General features: G+C 52.3%; 2 protein-coding genes and 1 pseudogene across 5 annotated transcripts; 1 reads left to right on the top strand and 2 right to left on the bottom strand.

Moving 5' to 3' along the window:
* Window positions 1-731: 731 nt before the first annotated feature.
* Window positions 732-16,503, bottom strand: LOC148003258 (4-galactosyl-N-acetylglucosaminide 3-alpha-L-fucosyltransferase FUT6-like; annotated as a pseudogene). Its single transcript, XR_015629956.1, has 2 exons — window positions 16,489-16,503; window positions 732-2,909 (listed from the first exon to the last, which is right to left on the bottom strand). The product of XR_015629956.1 is annotated as a 4-galactosyl-N-acetylglucosaminide 3-alpha-L-fucosyltransferase FUT6-like (transcript).
* A 1,696-nt stretch (window positions 16,504-18,199) lies between these two features.
* On the bottom strand, window positions 18,200-22,263 carry Ndufa11 (NADH:ubiquinone oxidoreductase subunit A11). Its single transcript, NM_212517.1, is given in 4 exon segments — window positions 18,200-18,348; window positions 18,886-19,008; window positions 19,211-19,303; window positions 22,119-22,263. Coding segments are annotated over 4 exon segments (426 nt in total). The 5' UTR covers window positions 22,216-22,263; the 3' UTR covers window positions 18,200-18,235.
* A 109-nt stretch (window positions 22,264-22,372) lies between these two features.
* Vmac (vimentin-type intermediate filament associated coiled-coil protein) lies at window positions 22,373-26,003 on the top strand. Of its 3 annotated transcripts, XM_087566976.1 has the most exons (3): window positions 22,373-22,468; window positions 23,199-23,365; window positions 24,105-26,003. In XM_087566976.1, exons 2-3 carry the CDS (start codon window positions 23,283-23,285, stop codon window positions 24,427-24,429), a joined length of 408 nt encoding a protein of 135 aa, XP_087423102.1. In that variant the 5' UTR covers window positions 22,373-22,468; window positions 23,199-23,282; the 3' UTR covers window positions 24,430-26,003.
* Window positions 26,004-26,371: the final 368 nt, after the last annotated feature.

The raw sequence follows: 26,371 nt of genomic DNA, 5'->3' as shown, positions 1-26,371 counted from the left end.
CGTGCGAGCCATGCCCTCAGGGCTGCAGGACTTTCTCAGACACTGAACTCATATGGAATGCAGGACCTCAAGCCACAGCTCTGTCACTGGGGAGCAGACCAGTGGCGGAGATACAGGGCACGTGTGTGCACGCACAGGTCACACACATAGAAAGTACACACACACACACACACACACACACACACACACACACACACGCACTCATACACAGCGAAGGCTGAGGCAGATTGAGTTCTAGACCTGTCTCAAACACAAACCCAAATAAACAAAATATGCAGAGTCATCAGCATGGGTGACAAATGAAATTGGAGGGGACAGCAATGGCTGTCCTCACCTGTGCTCACCCATGCCTCAAGAGTTGTGTCTTCCCAGGGTTAGGACACACAGATGCAAGCCACAACTTTTATGCTGTTGAAGAATCCGAGGTCTGGATGGACCCCAGCCTCCTGTACCAGACCGGCTTCCAGGGGCCCTGGCTGTCTATCTCCTTCCCCAGCTAAAAATACCCTTTCCTCACTGCCCACCTCTTGGCGGGGACAGGTCTGGGGTGGGTTCCAGCCCCATCCAGCCCCAAGCCAGCATCTGCCAGCTCGACTGGGTCCCCAAGGACCAGGGCCCTGTACCCTTAAAACGTTGGCTGGGCATGGGAGGACAGGGTGTGCCATAGACTGGGGTGCCAGACTGGGGTGCAGGGTTTTTTGGTTTTTTTTTTTTTTTTTTTTTTTGCCTTGGTGTCACCTTGACGCTTGGCAGGCCTAAAGGGTGCTAGGCAATGTCCCCAGAGATCAGGGTGGAGGGGGTCTGTGAGGGAAGAGTGAGGCCACATTGATCAATTTGTTACAACCTTGGCATCTCCAGATACTTGGAATGGGGTTTTCAGGGGTGTCTGTCCCTGTCCAGCTTCCCCAAAGATCTGTATGGTAAGGACATGCACCCCTTCACCAGAGTAAACTCTCCCAAGACCACCCCTTCATGCAGATCAAGTCAGCAAGGCTTCCTGGGTGCCCTGCAGGGATTCATGGTGCTGGCCCCGACCATGAGTGGTCTCTGTGGAGGAGGGATTGGAGCCAGGCTTCTGGCTGGGAGCTCTGTCCAGCTGCCCACAGCCTTCTTGAGACAGGAGGAGTGAGGAGATGGATTTCCCACTCGGTTTCAGCTGAATCAGCCGATGGTGGCCAAGATACCAGAATCTTCCCGTGCTGTGAAAACCCCTTGGGGGGCTGTTCCTAGCCTCAGTTTCTCCAGTGTGATCAGACCACAGAGCCTCAGAGTTGGTCTGGGAGCCCAAAGCTGTACTCCTTGAGACTCCCTTGCCCAGGTGGGTGTGTGTCCCCGTGCAAGAGGAAGCAGCCCCCATCCAGGCCTGCAGAGACCTTGGCTTCCTGTCTCCCACCCACTTCCAACATGCCAGCCGCAGAGTTGGGTGGAACGCACCAGGAGATGGAAACGTAAACAAAGTATCTCCCACAGCCTCAGCTCTGCACCTAGGCTCAGGCACCACACAGGGCCACCCAGAAGGCTGAGCGTCCGACTACACCCACCGCCCTAAGAATTGTCCCCAGGGAAAGAACAAAAATCATCCTGGGTGAGACTCATAGATTAAGGTCGCTTCTGGACAGCTGTGACAGATCACCCCATCACCACAGGAGTTAGTTGTGTCATAAACACCACAAGCAATCGAGGCAGACCCACCAGGCACCAGTGGGCAGGATCCAGGGGAGTCAGTGGTCCCAGGGAAGGTTCCCTCGAGGTTGCCCAGGATTCTGGCTACCCACATCCCTGGTGGGCAAAGTTCTAGGTGAAGATCCAGAACCAAGGCTCTGGTCAGCTGAGATACCCATAGAGGGTCCCAGATAAAGGTGTCTGTTACCCAGGGGCTCCAGATGATGACTTCTGGGTAAGCCACTCCTGCCTGCAGGACCCTGGCCTGCCACTTCACTGGAACCTTGCAGAATGCCAGGGTCCTGCTCCCTAATCGAGGCCTGAGTGTCTCCCTCCCACAGAAGTAGTGTCGGTAGCCCAATTTATCCCTGTCTAGCTCCTGCAGGTCCCGAGCCAGGTTCCAGGGCTCTTGAAAGTCATCAACGTGGACAAAGGCATCCGGGGGCAGGAAGTGCTCCTAGTTCTTCCTGCTGGGTCCCAGAACTACTGGCATGGGCCATGCTTCCAGAGCATTCTTCCACTGTTTCTCTGGGATGTAGCCCAGGTGAAGGGAATTCTCAGACACCAGATAAAACTTGTATCTGGCCAGAGTTGCCATCATGTTGCTTTGAGGGAGTTGCATATGTCCTTGTCCATATATCCATACGGAGGTAACTCCAAATCTTTGGGTAGCACAGCATCCGGGCTGACTTGGAATCCCAATTTGACATGACCCAGACCACCAGATCTTGGCAAAGAGGTTGGCCTAGATTTGGACTGGAGGCTCCAGCCACAGCTCCAGCCAGACATAGGGCATGAAGATGTCAGAATCAATGCGATAGGACACGGTGAGGTTGAAGTAACCGTCCAGGACTCCATGCTGAACCACACCCACTGCTGGCCTAGTGGCCTTGGCTGAGGTGGCAGCTGTAACCTGGGACTGGAGCTAAATTCATAGTGGTGGATGAGGACCACATCTGCTTGGGGGTCCACACTCCGGTTGATGGTCACCTGACAGCCAGCCATGCCTGGGAGAATCTAGGAGCAGGGGGACAGAGCCACTGGGTGGTGGAAAGTACATGTCCACAGTAAGATGAGGAGAGGTTGGGGACACAGGTAGCTGGGATAAAGGCTGGTCCTGGGGCTCTATCAGGAGCTGGAGAGCTAGGGTGGTTATGGCATACTTGGACATAGGAGAAGAAGCACAAAGCCAGCAGCAGCTGTACCAGCAGCCCTGAGAGACAGACACCAGGGACACTGTGCCCTGGCTAGTAGGGTCATATCCATGAGCCAGGAGACCTGGGAAGAGAAGAGAGGCAGGGGAGGTCACCGAGTGCTGTCTGTAGGAAAGTGAGGTGCCAGTGTCAATATTACTGGGCATCTGAACTGTTCTGAAGGGCCCCATGTAGCCTATGCTGGCCTCAAATTGCTCAGGAGTGGAGCATGGTGTTGAACACTTTCCCTCTCCAGCACGCACCATCACACTCAGCCAAATGTGACAGAGGTTGTTATTGTTTCTTATATGACAGATGGTAGCACTCAAGGGATGCCACTTACAGCAAAGAGCCACAGACCCAAGGACCTGGCCCTGGGGTTCACCTCCTCCTTTTTTTTAAAAAAAGATTTATTTTTTTTTATTTATATGAATACACTGTACATTCTCAGCAACCACATGGTGGCTCACAATCATCTGTAACAGGATCCGATGCCCTCTTCTGGTGTGTCTGAAGAGAGTGGCAGTGCACTCACACACATAAAATAAATAATTCTTCAAACAAACAAACAAACCAATGTTGATTTTTGAATGTTTCCTCCTACTGCTTTTGCATTGCAACCAAGCCTGACCATTTGTGCCCCATCCCCGGGTTCGGACATGGTGGAAGGAGTGAAGCAATTCCTGCCTGTTGGTATTTGACCTCCACACATGGGCCATGGAGTGCATGGAGACATAATAAGTAAATTAATGCAAGTTTTTAAAAGAAAGTAGTGTGTATAACAACTTTGTGGGTCGCATGTAGGAATATCATGGACTATGGTAAAATTTGGGGAGCTGAGAAAGTTCTAGAAACAAATGACTGCTGGTCTTTCGGTTCTTTTTTTTTTTTCCGGAGCTGGGGACCGAACCCAGGGCCTTGCGCTTCCTAGGTAAGCGCTCTACCACTGAGCTAAATCCCCAGCCCCGACTGCTGGTCTTTCTAAAGTATTCCTTCCCTTCTGTCAGGGATGGAACCCAGGGTTTGGAGCTGAGCCCCACCTGCAACCCATCACTGGGAATTCTAAGATGGGCTCCACTCCCTGACCACGCCCACGCCCACTCCCCCTCATTCCCTGGTGGGGGTGTGGAGTGGAGTCGGAGGAGTTCCAGGCTGGAGGTCCACCACTGTTCTCACCTATCCCATAACCCTCCAGTCTACATTCCCTACCGTATAAGCTGAATCAGGCAGGTAGGTGGAGGGAAGGGTAAGTCCAGGTCTGGTGTTTAAATTGGGCTCCTAGCAAGGTGTTTGGAAAGAAAAAAGAAAGTAACATAGCAGGCTGGCCAAGCCTTAGGTTCGAATGGATCCTCTCCTGTTACTGATGTTTATTACTCCAATAAATTATGTTCCTCAAAGATACAGAGTTCAGGATCAGAGTTTGCATGACCCTGGCCTAGACAGCCCTAACCACTGGGAGTGACAGCTTTCAAAAGTAACTTGAAAAGCATGGGTCGGAGAACAAAGAAGGCTGGTCCAGACCCTGTCTACACTGACTCAAGACCCCTTCCCTAGAGAAATGGGAAAAGCCCACCTTCCTGGAATGGAACAAAAGCCAGTAAAACCTAAGCAAAAAAGAAAAATGCCCCTAAGCCACAGCCGGGCAGGCTATCACACTTGTGATTCCAGCAGGATGATGCAGCATTCAGGGTCACCTGGACTCTATGGCTGCCCCATCTCAAAACAACAGAGGCTGAGGGGTGATACTCAGTGGACAATGTCCATCCAGCACCCACAGAGCCCTGGAATCTGTCCCCCAGACCTGGCATGGAGGTACCCATTGTCATCCAGGCATGGTAAAGGTAGAGGCAGGAAGATTAGGAGTTCAGGGTCATCCTTAGCTACATTTGAAGTTTGAGGCCAGCCTGTGCTATGTGAAACCCTCAGAAAGAAAAACAACCACAGGGACAACTGAAAAGACAAGCAGAAAAGCCCAGATCTGGGTTTGCCCCTTTTTTGTCGTGTGAGAAAATGAACAGATGCCAGGGCCCAGGAAGCCTGTGATTTCCATATGATTTTTTCCTATGACTTCTGGTCCTGCTCTGGATCAGCATCACTCGAAAGTCAGGAAGAGTCTCCCTGCTCCACAAATCCAGATGGCTCAGCCTCTGTGAAACACCTGCTGGTGGACACCGGCCACTGGCTCTGGTCTGAGTCACTCTGTAAGCCATTAGACCTATTGGTCCTAGACCAGCCCTGGCTACAACAGGAATCAAAGTTAAGCTAGGGCAGATTAAAGGAAGGACAGGCTAAAGTGGTCTCTTCCAAGAGAGATGTTCCAGAATGGGACAAGCGAAATTGTCGTCCCAAGTGGCCTTACCTGGAGCAGGAAGCAGCCTCAGCCCCAGATCGTGTCAGCACCAGCCGCCTCCCCTGGGTACTGAAGAACTGAGAGAAAAGAAGAAGGAAGTGTGTGGCATTCTATCCTTTATGCTCATGGCCGCTCCCCCGCTGTCCCAGCCACAGACATAAACCTCGGAGGAACAGTGGCCTGAATTCAAGGTTCCACCTAGGTCTTTGGCTGAGACTGTGGCTTAGAGCACTCAAGGTTCCTTAGCCCCTTGTCTAGATGAAAAAGAGGGAGGTCGAAGAGCTTGTGCCAGGCCATGAGGCAGGGGAAGTCCAGAGTGCTTTCAGCAACTGTGGGAATGTGACAAAGACAGATCTCTGTGATCGCTGATGATGAAGCTGGAGGGGGTCACATGAAGTCATCCTTGAGCACAGAGCAGCCAGGAGCTAGACAGGCGCCCGGCAGAGGGATGGGCACATGACTTGAGTCACTGTTCCGGCAGTGCAGATGCACGGGGAACTCGCTCGTGGTTGAAAACCATTGTTTCCTTCCATGACTTCTGGTGATCCAGGGCTCTGACTTCCCTGGGGCCCTGGTGGCTCACTTTGCTTAACCTGGCTGGGTTGTGTGGTGAGGACAGAGATGCTAGAATGGCTCAGAAGGGCTGAAAAGAAGTTAGATTTCATTTCATGGAATAAAATGGATTATTATTATTATTTTTTTTGGTTCTTTTTTTCGGAGCTGGGGACCGAACCCAGGGCCTTGCGCTTCCTAGGCAAGGGCTCTACCACTGAGCTAAATCCCCAACCCCAATAAAATGGATTCTTGAAGTGGGCGTCTAGGCACAGTGCTCTGGTCGGTTAATGTGGGCCTGTTGTCTGCAAGTATGTGGGGTTTCAGCTTGAAGCCTGGCTTTTGGACACCAAGGCTGCCAGAGCTGGGCTCATTTTCCACTTCTACAGCACAGCTCACTGATCCGCAGTCTAGCAGTGGCCCTCTTAGTTGAGATTTGATTGCTAGATGTCCCTAATTGCCATAAAGAGAGCTTGGTCACCAAGGTCCCAGGAGGCCTCTGCCTTCCTGCCCAGGAGGTAGTGAGTATGTAGAAGTCTAAGAGGTCCCGAGACCCTGTATTCCACCTGTCCCTGGCAGTAAGTGGCTCACTCTCATCTGACCTATAGCAGGATGGATTGTGGGGGTGGCCCTGGGGATTAGCACACATCAACACACAGGTGTGAGGGCCCCTGAAGCCCCTGGAGCCACGGGCACTCGTCCATCATCAGTGTGGGTTGCAGTGGGAGCCAGCAGGCCCTAGGGCTGCAGGAATTTTCCACAGTCCTAAGCCTGACCCTGCTGAACCCCTTGCAGACTAGAAACCACTGGGTGCAGCCCAGTGGCGGGTGATAGAGGTCAGATCATCAGGCAGTGACAGGGTGATGGCCAGGGGCAGTGCCATGAGCCCAGTGTGACAGAATCTGCAGCCTAGGCTATCTTCCCCCGGACTGACTGTGGGGTGTATACTCTTTCTGCTAGTAGTGTTCTTGTGGCTTTTTTTTTTTAACAGGATTATTTATTTATTTTATGTAAGTGACAACACTGTTGCTGTCTTCAGACACTCCAGAAGAGGGCATCGGATCCCATTACAGATGGTTGAGAGCCACCATATGGTCGCAGGGATTTGAACTCAGGACCTCTGTGAGAACAGTCAGTGCTCTTAACCACTGAGCCATCTCTCCAGCCCTTGTCATTTTTTTAAAATCACTTTTTCTGTATCGAGTACAGTAAAGTTGTAATAGAAATTTCTTAATAATTCTAAGGTAGATTTATTAAAAAATATGATAGAGGGGCTGGAGAGATGGCTCCAGCCTGTTGTGAAGACCTGAGAAGGCCCTGAATAGCTCAGGCCTCTGTGAATTTACTTCATTTCAGTGTCACCAAGCATATGGCTTCAGTTTTCTAATCTTCAAACATGTCCCAAGAAAGCAGATCACAACTTTCTGGTTTGTTTGTTTTGTTTTTTATAAGTTTCTCTCATGTGGTTTATTTTCCCCAGCAGGTATATAACTTTATGAGCTCACAATTAAGAACATCTCTGACATCACAGCTTAGCATCACAGTTAGCACACTGTGTCATAAACACCTACTCCAAGCTTTTATCTGACTTTACATTGACAATGTCTTTACTCCTATTGTGCACAGCCGTGGCCGTAATAAGAAAGTTTATTCCGTTGACACATGATCTGGCTGCCTGTTGACCCACCTTTTCTATTTTCTAACTACTTGAGGCTCTGGCACATACGTAGATTAGCTCCTTATTCTTGAACTCACGTCATCATGTTCCTGTGTATTCATTAACTCCCCTAATCTATTCTTGCAAGGACTCCTCACTGTACCTTCCTAAGGATAATTATACATCCGGGGGAAACTGCTAGCACCTGACCTTGGGCTGAGCTCCTAACCCAGGCTGAGCCCAAGTCCTAGCTGAGCCCCAATTGCAAACGAGGGAGGGTTGGGGTTCAGAGATCATTCAGAACTTCTGTTCTATCTTGTTCCTTCTGACCCCTCCCAGAGAATTCCATTTCTCCATGGGGACTAGGAATGAACCTGCAGACCTGTGTGTGCGCTCGTGTGCATGTGTCTGTGTGTGTGTGTGTGTGTGCATTCATAAGTGTGTGCAGGAGTGTTTGCATGTGTATGTGAAAGTGCATGCATGTGCATACATCACTTCATGTGTGTGTGCATGTATGTGTGCTTGGGTGTATATGTATATGTGTATGAGTATGTATGTGTGGGTACAAGTGTGTGTATGCACATGTGTGCATGCATGAATGTGCATGTGCACATGAGTGTGTGCATGCCTAAGTATGTATGTGTGCATGAGTGTTTGTGTGTGCATGTATGTGTATGTATGTGTGTATGTGTGTATACATGAGTGTATGTGTGTATACATGAGTTTGTATGTATGTATGTATGTATGTATGTATGTATGTATGTGTTTGTGTGTGAATGCATGACTGGAAATGAATTTGCAACCGTGTGTGTGTGTCTGCTTATGTGTGTCTGTGTGTCTGTAGAGGACAGAGGTCAGCCTCAGCTGTTTCCCTTGTTCTCAGTCTTCTTTTCTGAGGCAAAGTCTCAGTAGCCTGGAGTCCACCAGTTTATCCGGGCTTTATGATCAGCAAGTCCCAGGTACTCTCCTGTCTCCTCCTCCCAGCACTGGGGAATACCAGTAAGTGTAGCTTTTTCCCACGAACTCTGGAGATTTAAACTCAGGTTGTCATGCTTGGATATCCCCCAGCCCTTTGATGGCAAGCAGTACCACAAGAGTAATGTCTTCCCTGAGCATCCTACCCCCTCATAACTCTGTCCCCTCTTCAAGCCACCTCCTCAGCCACTGTGGGCTCTTATACCTCCAAACAACCTCTTCTGCAAACACTTTCTCTTTCAGGAGTGTTTGTACTACCTGATCTTTCTGGTCCCCACCTTGGTCCAATAGCTGGGCAAAGTGGACAAGAACTTGAACACAGCTGCCCAGCTGGCCCCAAGATGAGCAGAGGGACCAGCCACTGATTCCTCAGGGCCAGTCCTTGAGGACAGGGAACCCGCCCAGTGGGAACCGGCACTCCTCATGAGAATGCTGTAGGACTGAGGCTTCTTTCGACCCTCTCTGAGTAAGGAATGCCATTGTCTAGGATTGGAGGGGGAGGCTGGAAATTCCTTCCTCAGGCTCAGGGCCATCTTGTACCAGCTTCGAGGATGGGGGTGGGGCCATCTGTCCATTCTGGTGGGGGTCTTGGCTCTTGTTTGGTCCTAAAATGCCTCTCTCAGACCCAGCTTACACGCCTGCTGGGAATTTCATCCCTGAGACCAGAGGCTGCAATGATGGAGGGGACTTGCTCCCAGGCTGGGAATGACTCACCACTATGTCACTCAGGGTGGGGGGCCATGCTCAGCCCCCGTGAACTCAGGACCAGCTCTTTCCTGCTGCTTCAAAGAAGCTCCAGTCAGGCCTTCTGGGCCCTCCGCACACAGCGGGAGCCAGGTGTGCTGTGTGGGTGGCTCAGAAGCCATAGGCACATAGGATTTGGCTCAGGCCCCGGGTGGGGGTCACTGGTGGCTTTGTCAGAAGCATCCTAGACCCCCCACATTGTGGTCTTTCAAGGGTGCTTTGCCTCTTTCCACTGGCCGAGCTGGAACAAACCTCTGGCTTCCCTGGGTACTCACTGTGAGGATGGGGAGACTGAGGCTTAGAGAGCCCTGGAGATTCACCACTACCAACCCTATCCCAGTCTCCTTTCTGCACTGTTTCTGTCTGTTTTCTGAGACAGGGTTTCCTCCGTGTAGCCCTGGCTGTCCTGGAACTCACTTTGTAGACCAGACTGGCCTCAAACTCAAAGACCTGACTGCCTCTGCCTCCTGAGTGCTGAGATTACCACTGCCTTGGGCCTCTCACCATTCTTGAGAGTAGTACACACTCCAGACCCAGAGTTGTTCCAGAACATTCCCGAAAGCCTCATTTACAGTCCTAACCCACCTGCAGCAGGTGGATCTGTGCTAAATGGATCCATCTGGCCTCAGGCCTCTTGTCTGAAGTATAGACTGTTCTCTGGAAGCTGTGTGTGGTTGGGGAGGTTGTAGCACTTCTCTGAACTTACTAGTGCTGAGAGGGTGAGACAGGCTGGTCCAAAGGGAGTGTGTTATCTCAACTGATTCTTCACAGTCGGTCACAGGTAAACTCCTGTCCTATACTTTCCCTCTTCTCACTACTGCTTTTGACTAGAGATAGAGTAAGATAAAGCCCACCTACGCCACAACTCCCCTAACGTGCTTTAAACTGGACCTTCGCTCTCACTTGGGTGTCTTTCTATCTTAGCAATGGGGAGACCCCATCATGCCGGACTTCTGCGAGTCCAGTGAGTCAGTCTTCAGCAAGTCATGGGCCCTTACAGTGTCAGTGCCATCTGTGGGGATGGAAGACTTTGTGGCATCCATCCAGGAGCCTCAAGGGTCTTTATGTATCTTTCTTTCTAAAGAATTGTGAACAGGAGCTAGAAAACACGGCATCCCAAGCCTGGGCCTCAGTATCCTCTTCCTGTTACTGTTAAGAACTTGGCCTGGGGCACACATCTTTAATCCCAGCAGTAAGGACGCAGGCCTCCATGAATTTGAGGCCAGCTTGGTCTATAGAGTGAGTTCCAGGACAGCCAAGACTATATAGACAGACCCTGTCTAAAATGAATGAATAAATGAATGGATGGATGGATGAATGAATGAATTACTCGGTCCCTCCCTGCCTCCCATCCCTCTGGTGCTGGGATTGGTAGAATCCAGCCGGAGTTAGGGAAACTCCAGGTGACAGAAACCTGGCATCCCCTTGTTGCCCGCCCCCAGACTGTCCTCACCCTGAGGCCCCCAACACGTTGGGGTCTGCCTGCCCTGGCACTCCAAACCTGCCAGGTTCATGCAGCGTAAGTTTCAGCTGGTGGTGGGCGAAGAGGCGGGCCAGGCATGCTTAATTTCCAGTTTCTGGAAATAAATGTCACCAGGCCATCTTTTGTCAAGTAGAGGGAAGAAATTTAAAAAGAAAAGCAAAAAGCCCCTTGCCAAATAGTGTGTGAAGAAACAAGACCTTGTAATGCAGGAGGGCAGAGAAAATTCCAGAGACCATGCAGGGCAAGAACAAAGGCACCTTTCTCTCAGGCATGTTTTGGGGAGTAGAGGTGTAGTGGTTTGAAAAGTTTAAATAAAGGGGGGGGAGAGGGAGAGAGACACAGAGAGAGTGTGAGAGATCAAGGATTTTTCCAGAAGGAAAACAGCAAGGCTGTGAGGAAGAAGTTAAAAATCATAGGGTTTTTAAGGCTTTTATTTGGGGGACTTTCTTTTTCTAGGACACCTGTCCCACACTAGGATAAGAAAAAAAAGCTAGGAATGTCGACAACCTGGGCAACAGGCCCAGCACCACGGGGAGTGTATGGAGATACCATGTGCTGAAGACACTCTGGAATCTGTCCCCATCCACCCTGCCACCCCGTTAGCATTCTCTAGAGAGTCATAATTTCCCCTCCTGGACTCTCAGAATGTTCCGGAAGCTCTCATTTACAGCTGGAATCCACCTGCCAGCTACTGAGACTTTCAGCAGCCCAGCTGCAGTCCTTGGACCTGTCACCTCCCAAGTCAGCATGGTGACAATTCTAGAAATGTTAATCTCCGATGGGAGGAGAATTGGGTATGAGGCCAACCTCTGCCCTTCACCTTCCCAGGACCCTCTGCTTCTTCACCATTCCGACCTCAAGACCTTTGCGCATGTGGAGTGGTGCCTCACATTTCTGCCGGGACTGCAACTCAGTAGGTAGAGGACTCACCCAGCATGCATGGAGCCCCAAGTTCCACTCCCAGCTACAGAGCAAGCTGGAGGCCACAGCCTGGGTTAGATGAGACCTGTATCACGCCGGTAAATTATCCTCTCCCACTCCCCAGGGTGCCTGCTCCTCCTCGGAGCCGGCATCATTTATCCTGGCTTACCCATCTCGCCAGCTCCTTTGTTTCTGACTGAGTTCACTGAGACTGAATGGGTGCTCGGTAAATCGAATGAATGAATGAGTGAGTGAGTGAATTAGTGAATGAATGAATGAATGAATGAATGAGCATCCTAAGTTTGATTCCCAAACCTCCCCGTCTTGACAGATTCTACTCCCAGACCTGTGGAGCACTACCTAGAGCCCTCAGGTCCCCAAGAGGCAGTGTCTGAGTAGGCTTAGACAGTCTCTGGGTCCTGGGCTCCCAGAGAAACTCCTGCTAGACCCTGGGAGCCACTGGCCTCCACTGGCCTTGGAGAGGACACGGGTGGGGCGACACTGGCTCTGGACAGAGTCCTGGGTGGCAGGCACAGGCAGGCTGGGGCTGCTGGGCCAACAAGAATGAATAAACAGCATCTTTCCACGGCGGCTGGGGGTGGAGGACGCTTTGAACCTCCAGCTTGACTGGGGATGTTTGTACAGGGCTGGAAGCCAGGGGGGGTGTCATCAGGACTAAAATTAGCCTGTTTCCCGCTCGGCCCCTCCCCGCTGGCCAGGAGGGAGGCTGGAGCCTGGCGGGGGCTCCTAAGTGTGGTGGGCCAGACAGGAGGCATAAATCAGAGCGGTCGATGCAGCGAGCCACCCGGGTGTCTGCACAGCTATTGCTGGCCTATTGTTTCCATTTGACAGACAGAGAAACTGAGGCATGGTGACACGAATGAGCTCACAATCATAGGACCCACAAAGTGGCAAAACCCAAATTCTATCCAGGATGCATAGACTGCAGCATCTTCTTTGACAGCTCCTGGAAGGCTGAAGAACCAAAATAATGTGACTGGGGAGAGGCACAGGGCCCTTGCCTTGTTCAGGAACTCAAATTGAATAGGAGCTAAGAAGTACTTTTCTCTGCTGAGATGCTAAGGGCTCCACGCTGACCACGCCCCCAACCCCCTCACTGGGGGATTCTAGGCAGGGCTCTACCCCTGGCCACGCCCACAGCCCCCTCACTGGGGGATTCTAGGCAGGGCTCCACCTCCAAACTTTACTCTAAGCAGCTTTGTTTTTTTCTGGGCAAATTCCCAAGAGGTGTGGGGCCTCAGTTCTGCCAGGGTCCCCAAATTTTGATTCCTGTGGCTCAGCTGAAGGTTGCCTGGAGAAGGATCGTTGACAGGTTGTCGGTCATCAAGGACATCTGCTCCAGTTTGTTTAAGTTCCCAAACATACTGGGTCGCCAGGAGTCCGGACCTCCTGCAGACAGCTCAAACAAGCTCACCATGCTGGGAGACTCCCTCTCTGATTTCTCACCTTCTGTGGTTCCTTCTGTGCTTCAACTCAGGCAACTGCAGCTCCCCAGCCTCATTCAGCCTTAAAGAAAGGCGGGAGCTGGGTTTAATGGAAAATAACTGTCATTCCAACGGGAGGCTGAGGCAGGAGGATTATGAGTGTCAGGCTGACCTGAGCCTCAGGAGTGTTTAATGAGGGCCTCAAAGGGGTCAGTCAGTGACTACTGATGGTCTTTCCAGGTGTCAGAGGCCAGTGTGGGAGGGCACAGCAGGCCACTTCTCCTCCCTCCCTCTCCTGTCAGTCCCTGCTCCACATTGCTGGTGATTTATCCTTAGTGGGGTTGGGGGAGGACAGTGAGCGTGTGGGTAGAGGGGTACCCACTCCTGCAGGCTGGTTAGTCAGAAGAAAAGAGCACAGGCCAGGGAGGGAGCCCTCAAAGGACCAGCCTGGGTCAGGAAGTGTCCACCCCAACTCCACACTCACATCTAGTTTCTTCTAATGTTGAGGGGAGAGATCAGAGATGGCCTTTGTCCCCAGACCATGAAGATGGGGACAGGTCCTGAGTGAGATGCACGTGTGACAGCCAGGACATTTGGACTTTCATAGCTGTGCTGAGAACTTGAAAGAGACTCAGCTCTGAGAAGAGCCTGGACACTCAGCACCCTGGGTGCTCCTGGACAGTTAGCCATTCCATCTTCTGTCCTTACGTCCATCTCCCATGCTGTTTCTCGCCTTTCCTCTCCCAGTAAACTCCTACACATGCTTCAACACTCCTTACTCATGGATGTCTGGGTATAACAGTAAGGGTACCCAGTGGATACAAATGCTGCAGTGCTAGTTAGATTCCCGGCATCCTCTCCATTTACTGTGTGACCTTGGGAATGAGACTATCCTTCTCTGAGACTCGTCTTTTAAAATGGCAAAAATGACTCCCATGCTTCCATTAAGAAGCTCAAATAACAACGGATGAGCAAAGCTTCATGAAAACTATATGGGATATGAGAGGAGAGCCACAGTGGCACAAATGATGAGGAGGACCGGAGTACTCTGCCATGCCACTTGGGAAAGGGAGATGGTGATTTTCCACAAAGCTAATTTGCTCTGACCACAGGATCCTGCTGTCACATTCTTAGTATTTACCAAAGATAAAAACCTGTGTCCACACTGAACCCACACGCGTGTTTGTGGAACTATTTTTTTTTTTGGTTCTTTTTTTCGGAGCTGGGGACCGAACCCAGGGCCTTGCGCTTCCTAAGTAAGCGCTCTACCACTGAGCTAAATCCCCAGCCCCTTGTGGAACTATTTATGTGATCTCTATGATTTGGAAGCCAGCAGGCTATCCCTCAGGCTGGGCACTGGTAGGTAGCACACGCCTGGCATCTCTGCACCTAGGAGGTGAAGGCAGGAGGATGAGTTTTAGGTCACACCATGAGACTAGCTTAAAGGGCGATGGCAAGAAGTGTACCAACAAACATCTGTACGTCCTTCCCTGAGTGAACAAAACAGTATGCAGTAAGTCTAGGAAATGGTATCATACGCAGCTTTAAGCAAGCGACCAGCTGGCATGAAGACTAGAGAAATCCTTTAAATGGGCATGACTGAAAGAGCCCCCCTGAAAAGCCAGTGGTCCTTGAGCTACAGCAGAGAGGCGTGCAGAGGTGAAACATGGAGGATTTTAGGGTGAGGAAGATTTCCCACCATCCTAGAGCAGGAGACTCGTCCTTTTACACACTCACAGGCTCTGGGGTCAGCCAGGCCTTGGTTTCTTTCTTTCTTTTCTTTTTTTTTTTCTTTTCTTTTTTTCGGAGCTGGGGACCGAACCCAGGGCCTTGCGCTTACTAGGCAAGCGCTCTTCCACTGAGCCAAATCCCCAACTCCAGGCCTTGGTTTCTAATAGGTATTGATAACCTGTCAGTGGCAACAAACTCCCGTTCATACAAGTCTGGGACCTTCGCGAACAAAGGAATAAAAATGGTTTATGGGACTCTGTCCTTTAAGCTCAGTTTTTCTGTAAATTGAAAGTCATTCGCCAATTAGCACATTACAGGTTGTTCATTCGCACAGGGCAGGTCCCCCCCCCCCCCGGAGTAGACTTTAATGAGGGTTGGGGAGAGGCACTCTCAAGAGAGCTAAAATATTATGCTGCCATTAAAAAGAGCAGGCGGAGGGGTTGGGGATTTAGCTCAGTGGTAGAGCGCTTGCCTAGGAAGCGCAAGGCCCTGGGTTCGGTCCCCAGCTCCAAAAAAAGAACCAAAATAAATAAATAAATAAAAAGAGCAGGCGGTTCTCCAAGTGCCAGGATAGGATCCCTGCAGCAGTTAGAGAACTAAGAGGCCAGCAGAGCCCTGAGAAGAGAAATACTAAGACAAGCAGCCTGCTGGGAGGAGCAAAAGGACACTGGGCGGGGGTGGCTGAGATTCATTCTCTACAGCCTTTGGAACCTTCAGGGTAGCCCAAGTGTGTTTTACCTATTGAAACACACACAGCATAAGTATATTTTAGACATATAGACAAAAGCGATATTCTAATGAGTGGAGCTGCTGGTTTCCAGCCAGGCTCTGGCAGCTGTGGCCCATTCCATGTGGGTGTGAGGGCCCCGATCCCTTTCCTCCCCACCCACAACCTGGCTCACACCTTCCCTACTCAGGTTTAGGGCCCACGGGCCTTCAGGAGGTGAGGGAAGCAGGGGCCACCCAGCACTTCTGGGAAGCCCCAGGGGTCGGTCTGCCTGTGAGGGGCCAGCATGTGTTAATGACGGTGGGGGCAGAGGCGTGCTTCTGGGAGGACCCAGAAGTACAAGGCTGGCTGTGTGTGCCTTAGTTGGTTTCCGTTTGGTGGGCCAATGCTGCCCGAGAGAAGGCTTTTCTAAGATGAAATTTTTTCATTTTTCATTTGACTTTTTTCAAAACTGGGTTTCCTGTAGCCCAGGCTAGCCTGAAACTCACTGTGCGACAGAAGATTCTCCTGACTCTATTTCCAGTATTAGGATGGCAAGTGTGCTCCCCGCCCCACCCCTGTGGCCTAGGCATGCTGTGAGTCTGCCTGAATGTCTCCCACTCCAACTTGCCTTGTCCTGTGGGACATAGACCTTAGCTCAGGCCTGACCCAAGATCGCTGGCTGCCCTGGCTAGGCTACTCTTCTGCAGGTGCCAGAGTCCCACACCCCCCATGGTGCATTTAAAATCACATTGATTTGTGCCAAAGTCAGAGGAGGCGACCCTGTCCTCTGCTTCCATGTGTGGACTTCATTGAGCCTGGGCTACTAGCTCAGACCTTGGTAGCCAGCGGCTAACCACAGGCCTCACGCAGTAATCTCTTGTGTAATTATTTGAACCTTGCTGGGACGGGACAAAGAGTATAGCAGCCAAAACATATCCCAGCTCCACACAGGGACACACAGGATGGGATGACAGCTGCCTAGAGCATGGAGGTCTATGTGGCTGAAGCAGAGAGGACTTGAGCCTTAGCCCTGAGGTGGGACTCCTGTTGACCTACTTTTGCTCACCAGCAAAGACCGCATGACCACTTATAGCCAGCCCAGGGTTCTGTAGCTTTATGTAAGGATGTGCTCTAGGAAAGGGATTGTCTAGCATCCCCAGCTTCTGTTCTGGACCGAGGACACCTTGTCTCTGCTGATGCCCCTCCCTCTTAGGTTCTCTTCTAGGCCTTCAGGGAGCCAGACTGGACCTGTGTGTTGTCTTGATGGTCCCCACAGGCGGCTGCTGGGACACTCCAGATGGGGCCTCCGTGTGGAGGTGACGTCAGCCCCTCTCTGGCTAGTAAATGTTTATGGCCAATGGGGCCTGGGTTTGGGGCTCCCTAGAGCCTGGTGAGGAGCCACCCCATCCTGCCCCTTTCTTAGGTCTGGATGCTGGCAGGGGTTGGGGAGGGGCTGGCAGACCACTCTAGCCCTGGTAGCGAGCCCAGAAAGGGCTGGGTGGGCTATGTGCAAAGCCAGCAGCAGCACCCTGGAAGGCAAGGGAGCAGGGAGCAGAATGGTGTCAGCTTTGAACGCTCCTTCTCAGGCCTAGGGAAGACAGACATGGTGGTGACCAGTGGGCAAGGCAGCACTATTCCAGGTCCTGCTGGAACTCCTTCTGTCCCTCAGGTTGAATGAATGAGAAAGGAGATAGGGGCCTGACAAAAAGTTACAGACAGGACTGCATTCCTGAGTGGCTATCCCAATCCACTCAAACTTTTATGGGGACACAGTCAGAACCAGGACTGGGCACACAAGGCCCAGCTGGGTGGAACGTATGTTGTGATGACCAGAGGGAAGTCATTCTTCTCATTTCTGGAGCAGAGCTGAGGCTTGGTGCCTATGTTGATGGACATAGCCAGGAGCCCAGGATTCAAAGCTGAGGTGCATCCAAACTCTAGCACTCTGGGGCCTGGGCTCCTGTGCCTTCTGTGCCTCTTGGGGTTTCCCATTCCTTTCTTGGGGAGCCCCAAGTTCAGATCAAATAGCCCTCAAGGTAATCCTGAGCCGGCACCCGGGGCTACGAAGGATGGGGTACAGGAACACAGGGGATGCATGCACCCAGGTTGGCCCTCAGACCAGCAAGTGTCCGGGCCAGCAGGGGCCTCATGAGCCAGGCTTCTTAGACAGGACCCAGACCTTGATTTATGGCCTCAGAGCCTGCTGGAGCCCACTGCTTCCTCCACGGTTGCCAGGAAGCTCGGCCAGTGCTGGGCTGGGCGTCCTAGCATTCCAGGGCCGCCTAAATCAAAGGCTGTCAGCAGCTGGGCAAGGATCCTACAAGGCAGGGACTGGGCTCGTGTCACCTGGCCAGGCTGACAGGCTCCAGCCCCAGCTCTGGGCTTGTAGCGGCCTGCAGAACAGAATGGCCCATCCAGGACTCTCTGCTCCACTGCCCAGAAACTTGGAGCAACTGGTGTGTGGGGCCCAGGCAGGTTTTCCAGAAGCTATTGGCTTTGGGGATAGGCCCAGCAGGAGCAGCCCACAACCTGAGCGTGGGGGTGGCCGGGTTGCCACTCACTGGTAGCTGACCATGGGGATCTGCATTGTCTGCAGACCCAGGTCGGCAGCCCACACCAGGCTGGCCGGCAGGAGCATGTGGTCTTCCCCTTGGCTGTCAGTGAACCCTGTGTGCCAAGTGCAGTCCTGGGCCTCTGTCATCTCATCTGCGTTTTGCTATGCACCCGTCCCCATGGCCATCTTGTGCCGCATGCCTGCTTCTAGGACACTGCCCACAGGAGGGACATCCAGCATTTATTTGCTACAGGTTGGCTCACACCTTGGGGGTGGCAAACAGCTCCCAGCCCTCCAGCTTGCCCATCTTGAACAGGGCGGCCGCGGTACCCATGTAGACACAGCCAATGGCGGCGGTCCCGTAGCTGTGAGCTGTAGAGAAGGATGGCATCAGGCACGAGGTGCTCCAGGTAAGGTCCACGAGCATCCCCAGGAGATGCCCGGTACCAGTAACCCTTTAACTCTCGAGACATTGTGTGGGGAGGGTGAGTGGGGTCAGCCCTGACTCCTGGAAGTGGGGAGACTTCCCTGCTAAATCTTCCCACAGTTTGCTCACAGCTGAATTGAGAGCCAGCATGTTTTCCTGTCCCCAGGACACATGGCCCTTGGTGGGTAGGGACAGCTGCATTGGTTCCCAGTTTCTAAGTCCCAATGATGAAGGGATGGGCAGGGATACCCACAGCAGGACACAGGCCTCCTCTCACTATCTGTGACAGGGATGGCAGGCCGGAGCAGCTGGCATGGGGCCCTTGGGCAGTGTTGAGTGCTGTGGGTACCTGTAGCTCTTGTGACTACCACAGAGCTGCCTGCTGTTGAGAAGGCAGTGACTGCCTTTGCCAGGTGTGGGACAGAGAGGGAAGGGCTGGAGTGGTCAGTGGTTACACACTGTCCCAGGGGGTAGTCACTCACTTCGTGCTCCCAGTGTCAGGCCTCCCGCACAACCTCCAATGAAGTAGTTCAGGGGGTCATCTGGCTTCTCTCGGACCTGGGCACTGACACAGGTGGTAAGGCCAAACATAGCTCCAATAGCAGCTGTAAGGGGTAAAGGGGGTTGGAGGTGGGGAAACCAAGGCAGTGTTGAGTTAGCACCTGACTGTCAGACAAAGCTGGATACCACCACCCTCTGCCCTTCTAAGCCCTTAGTCAGTCTTGTAGTCAGTCTCCTAGGATCCTACCCAGTGGTTCCAGTAGCCTCTGAATGGCCTGTGTCATTATCAGCAGGACACTAGCTCACCTGCAGTGAATGTGAACCGGCCGACCCTGGCCACGGCTTCCAGGGGAGAATCTGCAGGGTTGTGTGTGATGCTGTAAGCAGAGCTTATTAGGCCTGTAGGAGGGAAAGAGGGTAGAGGTTGCTAGGATGCCTTTCCAGGATACATCAGGACTCGAACCCAGGGCCAGTGTTGCTAGGCCAGAGCCTAGGGCCAGCTCTCACTTTTCCCAATAACTGAGGCAGGGCCCTGCCCCAGTGGGGTGATGGTGGCTCCTGACACTTGACATCCTACCATCAACTGCGCTGTGCCACAGTGACTCTTCCAGCCTCATCAAATGCCATATTTTCCAAGGGTCTGGGACCTCAGCCTAATCCGACTTGGCAGCAATTGAGGTCAGGATGCCAATCCTTGCACGTGCCGGCAGCGCGGCCCAGACGTGTCCCTACATCTGGCTGGCCCCATTCCTCCCCCGCCCACTGCACAGCCACACCAGTCAGCTTTTCCATCTCCTTCAGCCCCTGCCACCCCAAACTTTACACCATGGTTTACACAACAGGCCAAGGCCAAGGTGGGTGCTGAGCCAGGAGCCCAGGATTTGGTGGGCTGCAGGACAGGAATCATAATCAGACCAGACCAGGAGAAGCAGCCCCAGCCCCCCATTGTGTGCAGCTCTCTGGGGCAGCTGACACAGGATCCCTAACACGGGCAACAAGGCCCACCACTGCTCCTCATCCTCCAGGCCGGATGGTTCTGCTGTTGTTCCTCTGCACGGGAGGTTAAGTGGCCCAGAAAAGCAGAGCCACTAGGCTGAGGTGGTCCTGCATGGCTGGTCATAGGGCAATGGATCTGGCCCCCCAACCCTTCTCCAGCCTCAGGGGATGTCATACACACCCTTCCTGGTGAGCTCTGGAGTTCTGGTTTGGACACTGAGCACTTACAGATCTGAAGTCTCAGTTTCAACACAGACTAAAGACCCAAACTTTTTTTCTTTTGAGGCCTAGCGGAGCAAAGATGGGGCTGGGTGCTGGGCTGGAGACCTCAAAGGCATTGTAGTTCTCCAGCCCAAACACTGCTCTGCCTCAACCTCAGTACGGCTTCTATGCACATAGAGTGTGAGAATGCTCACACAGGAACCCAACCCCACTGTTGGGGGTTCCTGGGACATCTTTTCCCAGATGCAGCAGGACTTGAACCTAGGGCCAGTGGGAATCTTGATTGGGACTGGTGAGGCCACAGGGACCCTGGGTGACTTTGGTAACCCAGACTGACTGCCCTCCACTCTCTAACTGCAGCCCCTGTGTCGATTCTCCCATGGCCCAGCAGAAACACAGCCAAGCCTCTGCACCACCTGCAGCACCCATGAGCCATCCATCCGTGTTGGCAGGGCAGGAATTCATTCACTCATCCATCCTCTCACTGAGGGCCCCTAAGACCTTACTTGTTCAATGGTGGGCTTCACGGTGCCTCTAATTTGCTAGACCCTGCTAGGAAGGCAGCCTTCCTGCAATGTCTCCCTTAGGGGAGCCGGGCAGGGAGCTTGGGAACAAAGGAGGTAGGATACAGGGAAGAGTTTTCAAATTAGATCTAACCGTCCATCTCCTTCCTCTGCAGCTCTGACATGGCACCTCTGAAAAGGGCCAGCTTACTCTCAATGTCTACCCAAGACAGACTCCAGTCCAACCCCAACAGTGCGCACACTCATCCCCGAATCCAATACTCACATTCTCTCCTTCCTTCCTTTTTTTTTTTTTTTTTTTTTTTGTTTTGTTTTGTTTGAGACAAGGTTTCTCTGTGTAGCCTTGGCTGTGCTGGACTCTGCTCTGTAGACCAGGCTGGCTAACTCACAGAGACCTACCTGCCTCTGCCCACCAAGTGCTGGGCACCACCACGACCAGGCTGTTCTGTCCATTTTAAATCCCCCAATCACTTGACCCTACAGCACTTGCCTGGTGCGAGCAAAGTCTTGGGTAGATTAATGCATGTGAGGACCATGGAAACACCGGAAATTCATCACTGAATGAAGTCATGATGGGTAGCATGAGTGAATGAACCAGGCCTCGGGCATCTTAAGAATCCCAAATGCCGAAGGCAACCTCATGGCATCCCCAAAAGATAATTGGCCTTCCAAACAAGTGTGTCTTACTTGGAAATTTCCGGAATTAGGTGTTTGGGAGGCAGACGCAGGACGATTTCTTTGCGTTCCAACCCAACCTGGGTTACATAGGAAAATCGTATCTCAAAATAATAGTAAATAGTGCTGGAGGGATGGTTCTAGCTCAGTTCTGGAGAAATGGAAGAGCTCTTCCGGGTGACCTGGGTTCAATTCCCAGCACCTACATGGCAGCTCACACCTGTCTGTAACTCCAATTCTAGATGATCGGACATATAGGCAAAACACCAATGAGCGTAAAATAAAACTAAATCACTTTAAATCACTTAAAAATAATACCAAATAAATATGTTCTGTGGTGGTGGAAAATAGAAAAAACCAAAAAAACAAAACAAAAAACCCCCAAAACCTTAAACATCTTCCAGAGGCTATGTCAGGGTGTAGCCTTGTCATCCTAGCACTTGGGCAGCTGAGACAGGAGGAGGATCATAAGTTACAGGCCTGACTGGAGGACCTCAAGGCCATCTTCGGCTGTATAGTCTACGGTCTAGCCTGGGCAACACTAGAACTTGTCTTCAAACACTCCGGTGACCCGATCACCCCTTAACCCTAAAAAACCCCGATAATGCTAAAATGATCTTCACATTTCCTCCAGCTTTTACTCTCTGATATTCTCTTTGAAAACTCTAGGGGCTGACGTGTCTACGCAGCTCAAAAGTCTCAACCAAGCTCCTACACCTTTACGGTCCCAGAGCCCTGGACCGCCGCGTGCCCTCTGACCTTTGTTCCCTGCCCTCCGCCCTTGGGTCCGCGCTCACCACAAAGGCCGCCTAAGGCAGTAGTGATGTAGGCCTTGCGATGACACTGGGTGCCGTCGGGGGTCTCATTGTAGGCTTCGAAAAACCGCTTGGCCATGGCCGTACCTAGCCAGCCTAGCAGACTTTACGGCGTTTGGGCGAGCTCAAGGTTAGCCCGCTAAGCCAACTCTCGCGAGATTCACAGCGCGCAACTTTATTGAGTACCACGAACATGGACATGGCCTGTGCGCATGCGCATGCGCACAGCGCAGGTTAGTACGGACGTCCTATTTCGCGTAGCAAAGAAATGTGTGGTGCTCAGTCCACAAGTGAATCTGGACAGAGACACCCGTGACATCTTTCCTGGAAAGGTAAACTGACGCTATGAAGAAAAACACCTCCAGCTCTAGCGTAGACTAGGTTCCTAGTACGGAGAACGTTGATGGTCCATCCAAGGGATTGACAGGTTGACAGACCATTGTAGTACATCGATTACACTGTCAGGCGGGTCAATGCTCGAAATTGACAGAAGGTAGGACAATCGCAGTGCAGATATTACAGCGCGAGGCAGAATTCCACGTAGTGACGTGGTGGGACATAGCGCAAAAGTGGCTGGCTAATCAAGGGTCCGGACTGTGAATCTGGACCGCGTGTAACTATTTGGGGGTGTGGCCAGACTGGGAGCAGGGGACCAATCGTAGTGTGAGGATTGTAATTGACGGAAACTAGGCCCATTCTGCGCTGGTCTACGTCCTCGCTGCACAAGGAGGCGTAGCCAGACTCAGGAGCTGTTCCGGAAAGGGACCTAAGCATTGGTTACAGGGCGTGACCGCACTTAAGCCTGCCCCTATAAGAACTGTGGCCAATAGTGAGAGCCCAAGAGAAAGCACGCGCCTTCCTCCGGGAGCGTGTCTGATGTTACTTCGGAGTAGGGCGGGGCCTCTTGAGAATGTTTGAATTAATGCAGCGGCAGCCTGGGAGGAGTGCGTCAGTGGTCGGGCTTCAAGGGGCGGGACTTTTCCCGTTGTGGGCGGGGCCTGGCTGGTTTGGGTGGAGCCTGCATGGCGGCCCGGGGCCATGTCTGCGCCGCCACCTCTGCAGATCCGGGAGGCGAACGCGCACCTAGCGGCCGTGCACCGGCGAGCGGCGGAGCTGGAGAGGCGGCTGCTGGCGGCGGAGCGCACGATGCGTGCGCAGGCCGAGCGTCTGGCCTGCCAGGACCAGCAGCTGCGCGCGGCCCTGGACGAGCTGGGTCGCGCCAAGGACCGGTGAGGAGGAGGAGGCCCGGAGGACATCCCGAAGGAGAGAGGTGGAAAGGGCTGGGACCCGAGAGCAAAAGTTTCCAAAGCACTAAATGCCTGACATCACAGCACTGGGGAGGCTGAGACTGGAGGGTCAGGTGTTCGGGCCATTCTCGACTACGTGGGAAGTTAAGAGTATAGCTTGGGTTACATGAGAGCGTTTCAAAGTGTTAAAATGAAGCCAGCTGTCCCACAAAGCCGATTCCGCTAGTGCTGCTTGCCCTGGGGGGTGCAAGAGTATTGTGTCTAATGATCGAAGGAGGCTGCTGGGTAGGGGACCCCATCGGTAGACAAAGGCACAGAGCTGTGAACCAGAGGAAATCCTACTGAAGGACACACAAAACTGGCATTGTTTTGTTTTTGAGAGAAGGCTGGCCTTGAAGGCACTATGTAGCTTTCAACTCCTGGTCCTTCTGCCTCCATCTCTGGAGTGCTGGGATGGCAGGGGCCAGGCCTGCTGTGAGCCTGAGGGTGCTTTACCAATGACATCAATGGTGCTATGTGTAAAGACACTTGGTTGCCACTAAGAATGCCGAAGAATTTGATCCCATGGGGTGTAAGGAGCGAACCAACTCTGACTTCCACATAAGCAGCAGAGGAGGAGGCATAGGGAGCCTCAGAGGATTCCAGAGCAGGTAGATGCCCCCACCCCCAACCTTACCCCCGCACCCCTGTAGGTAACTATCTTATTTGGTCCTCTCACCAGGGAGATTTTCACCCTCCAAGAGCAGCTGCTGAGCTCTGAGGCCACCGTTCGCAGCCTGCAGGCTGCAGTGGAGCAGAGGGACCAGATGATCCAGGAGCTACAGCCTCGGGCTGACCTGCTGCAGGACATCACTCGACAACGGCCACCCCTGGCTGCACTGCTGGCCACCCTGGAGGAGGCAGAGGAACTGGGCCCCTTGCCTTCCAGCCACAGCCATGGGGCCCAGCTACTTCCTGATGGGCCTGGCCCACCCCTGGGCAACAGCATGAGGGAGGAGGAGGGCCAGGATGACCAGCAGCCTGCTGTGTTTGGAACCACAGTGTGAGCTGCCCTGACACATCTCAGGTCAAGGCCCTCTGGGAATTTCACTCCTAGAGTCCTGAACATCACCAGTGTCCTAGAGGGGTCTTAATTCATCTAAACATCAAAACAGGTTTAAAGCCAAGATCTCATTTAAAACAATTTTTCCCCAGTGCTGGAATATCTGCTACATTCCACTGATTTTAAATAATTTTAGAAACAAAGGCAAGGGCAGTAACTCAGAGGGTGGAACGTTCTCCTAGCATGCACACACAAAGTCCAAAGCCAAGCATCCCAACATGAGTGGGATGGTGGGGACTGACCCTCATCTCCAGATCTGACTCTGAAGCGTAGTGTTTCCTGTTTGGGACAGGGATCCAGGTAGCCAGGCCAGCCTCAGACTTGCTGGGTCAGGAGTATAGCATGGATCTCTGCTAGGTTGACGGGCGCCCACCCACCTGTGGGGATTTTGTTTGTATTTTTGTTTGAGATGGGGTCTCTATAGCCTAGGCTTCCCAAGTACTTTTGAATATAGATGTGAACCCTATGCCCTGCTGATGGGAGTCCACCCTCCCCTTCTTACTCTTGTGCCTCCTGAACCATTCTTCATACCAAGCGGAATCCCCTCTCATGTTTCGTTGCTTCTGAGTAAGAAGACAGTTAGCCTTGGATCTCTTTCCCATAACTCTACCCTTCCTTCTAGGAAGAGCAGGTGGGTTGAGACACCACAACCAAGAGTGCCTCAGGCTTTGCACTGTCTGTTCCCTCTGCCTCAATGTCTTTCCCTGGTTCCACACTTGGTTCCTTGACACTCAGGTCACTCTCAAATGCCCCTTTCTGGAGGGGCCTTCCCACCAGCATCTCTAAAGTAATTCGGGCCAGCTGGTCACTGCCCTGTACTGTGATTGATTGGTTTGGTGTTTTGAAGCTTAGTCTTGTGTAGCCCAGGCTGGCCTCTAAACTTTTAATATAGCTTAGGTTGGCTTTGAACTCCTGATCCTCTTGCTTCAGCATCTCTAGTACTAGTATGACAGGCTTGTGCAACCACGCACAGCCCCATCCTGGGACCACCTTTCCAGGGGGAAAGCAGTGACTAGGAAGCAGGAAATTCTGTCTTCTGTTTCCATCAGTGCCTAGCACAGCCCTGGAGGCCCTGCCTTAGCCAGAAACCTCCTGGATAGCTGATGAGCCCTTTCCTAGTTTCCAGGGACAACAGTGTTTTTGTAGATAGTCTCCTTTGCACCCCAAGAGAATCTATTTTTTTAAATCCTGGTATCTATGCTGTCTAGGCTTAAGATGGTAAGGTACATTGCCCTTGTCAAGAGCAGTGAGAGGGTCCCCCACAAACCCTTACATCCAGAGGTGGTCTCCGTTGAGTTTCATGGTCCCTGTGCTCAGGGTCGTTGAGCAGCCACCAAGGTGGAAGATGGGCTGTTCCAAACAGAAGATCTTCCAGCCATCCAGTGTGCCCAGAGTCTGACAGACCCTCAGCTATGGGAGACAGAGGCCCATTTTATCTTGGGGATGGAGGAGAGAGGGAGCTATTTGTATAGGGGAAGGCAGGCCTGTCTGCGCCAGAATAAATTGGTTATTTCTCAACCTGGGCTCTACCTTTTTTCCTGTTGTGAGACTGGGTAGGACTCTGCTAGGTCTTACACACGCTTTACAATGGAGGGGGCTGGAGCTAAGCTGTCTTACAGCCTCCATGTTCTAGTTATTCCCAGAGACAATTGAAACTCAGCCCAAAGAAGTGAAGGGAAACAACCAAGGCCACTTCCAATTCAGGGGACAAGACGAATATTTAAACTCATTATTCAGGCTTTCCAGCCTCTCACAGGGGGGATCCTAGGCAGGCCCCACCCCTGACCAGACCCCCAGCCCCTCAATGGCCTATCTTAGGTGGGGGCTGTAATGCTAAGATACCCCCAGCCTTGCATATTATTAAGCTTGGGCTATAGAGACTAGAC

Source organism: Rattus norvegicus, chromosome 9 (assembly GCF_021556685.1).
Source record: "Rattus norvegicus strain SHRSP/BbbUtx chromosome 9, alternate assembly SHRSP_T2T, whole genome shotgun sequence".
NCBI lineage: Eukaryota > Metazoa > Chordata > Mammalia > Rodentia > Muridae > Rattus > Rattus norvegicus.
The sequence above is the reverse complement of the archived record's forward strand: the minus strand, read 5'-3'. Positions and strand labels throughout refer to the sequence as shown.